The sequence below is a fragment of the Sinocyclocheilus rhinocerous genome, unplaced genomic scaffold, assembly GCF_001515625.1.
Source record: "Sinocyclocheilus rhinocerous isolate Xijiao unplaced genomic scaffold, SAMN03320098_v1.1 scaffold1870, whole genome shotgun sequence".
Classification (NCBI taxonomy): domain Eukaryota; kingdom Metazoa; phylum Chordata; class Actinopteri; order Cypriniformes; family Cyprinidae; genus Sinocyclocheilus; species Sinocyclocheilus rhinocerous.
The window spans coordinates 1-1,517 of record NW_015664009.1 but is presented as its reverse complement, the minus strand read 5'-3'; the positions used below and the strand labels follow the sequence as shown (position 1 = coordinate 1,517).

Below are 1,517 nucleotides of genomic sequence, written 5' to 3'. Positions count from 1 at the left end.
ATTTTAATGAAACCAGATTTTAAAACTCTCATTTCAGTAATTAATAGCTCACCTGTTCCTTCTTCTGTGACTGTTGCTTCAACATGAAGAGAATTTTCTAGTCGATCATTATATGTTGAGTTTAAAAAGGTAGATATATCTAAGGTATGGATGGCACAGCCTGTCTTTTTCATCTAATGGAAATGAATGAACACACACACAATGCCTAAGAGTGACTTAATCTGGATGTAGGAAACAAATGTCACATGCCACTTTTGGTACTGCACTGACAAACCTCAGTGGTTTCATTCACACATATTGGACTGTGTTTGTCACGCCTGTGAGAGTAGCGTGGAATATCACGACACACTTTCACCCATGATTTACCAGATACAGGCTGCCCGTACGTGTATCTGTGAAAAATGTACAAGACAAAGATGGATGGAAGAAAACAATCCTTTCTTTATGCTTTTAATACGTTTAAGTAAAGATGCTACTCACTTTCCACAAACCTCAACTGCCATTAACTCATCATCTATGCTCACTGTCTCTGGTGCTGTAACAGTAACTTCAAACTTAGGCAAAACTACAGAGGACGAAAGTTATAGTTATTATTAATCACATTTCGACTTTGTATGAAATTTGTCCCATGCAAACACTGCAAATAGTTTATTACTTACCATATTTTTTCACCTCAAAGTCATGTGAGATCATCCTGTCACCAATATAAGACTTCAGTCTGTACACACCTTGATGGCTTTCCGGGTTTAATTCATAAGAACGCTGCAAAATCCAGCTTGTTGAAGACACATTTGTCCATTGACCAATTCTGTTACCTTTACTGTCCTATTTAATACCAAACACAAAGTGCAGGTAGTTACAGCCAGCTTTCACATGTTCTGATCAATAATAAAGAAATACAGAATAATTACTGAAAACACAATGCAAAAATCAGTCAGTGCCAGTGTTGTGCTTGTCATGAATGACTGCACAGAAGGAGGTTTTGTGTTCTTACCTCAAGTACCACTGTACTATACTGTAAAAAAGCAAATAGTAATTCAATCATTTTTAAAACTGATATGATTAAAAGCCAACAACATGTTTGCGTGTTGGACATATTTAAAAATAAAGAAAAGAAAAAAACACATGCCAGACCTGCTGATCAAGCGGCGAAAAGTTTTTATCCATGGTAACAACTCTAAAGTTCACTGTGAAAACAAAAATGTGTGATAAATATAATTACAATCCCTCTTTATATTGTGATAACCAGTATTTCAGATCTAATGGACTGTAAGCTGTAGCTATTCCTGACTGTACCATCCAGTTTGTCCTGAACAGAATCCTGGGTTATCTTGTTAAATATTTTACAATGCTCATTCACTCGAAATTATAGGTCTTCTTTATCTTACATTTCTAATTCCTGGGTTTAATGTTCTATTTGTATTTTTTGCAGAGTCAGTGTCATTGACTGCACGAATGTACTAACATGGCGGCCTGTTTACATAAAGGCTCCAGCACTGCGCATCCTCGTTTTATTG

At 36.1% G+C, this 1,517-nt stretch overlaps 2 protein-coding genes across 2 annotated transcripts in view; both read right to left on the bottom strand.

The window, feature by feature from the left end:
- LOC107729088 (alpha-2-macroglobulin-like) overlaps positions 1–85 on the bottom strand; it is a 29,852-nt gene extending 29,767 nt beyond the window's left edge. Inside the window, exon 1 of the mRNA XM_016539448.1 lies at positions 53–85. Coding sequence (XP_016394934.1) covers positions 53–85 — 33 coding nt within the window. The remainder of the gene's footprint in view (positions 1–52) is intronic.
- A 156-nt stretch (positions 86–241) lies between these two features.
- LOC107729087 (ovostatin-like) lies at positions 242–1,191 on the bottom strand. The gene is made up of 5 exons (XM_016539447.1): positions 1,135–1,191; positions 995–1,015; positions 660–825; positions 481–565; positions 242–392 (listed from the first exon to the last, which is right to left on the bottom strand). Exons 1-5 carry the CDS (start codon positions 1,165–1,167, stop codon positions 242–244), a joined length of 456 nt encoding a protein of 151 aa, XP_016394933.1. The 5' UTR covers positions 1,168–1,191.
- Between the last annotated feature and the right edge of the window lie 326 nt (positions 1,192–1,517).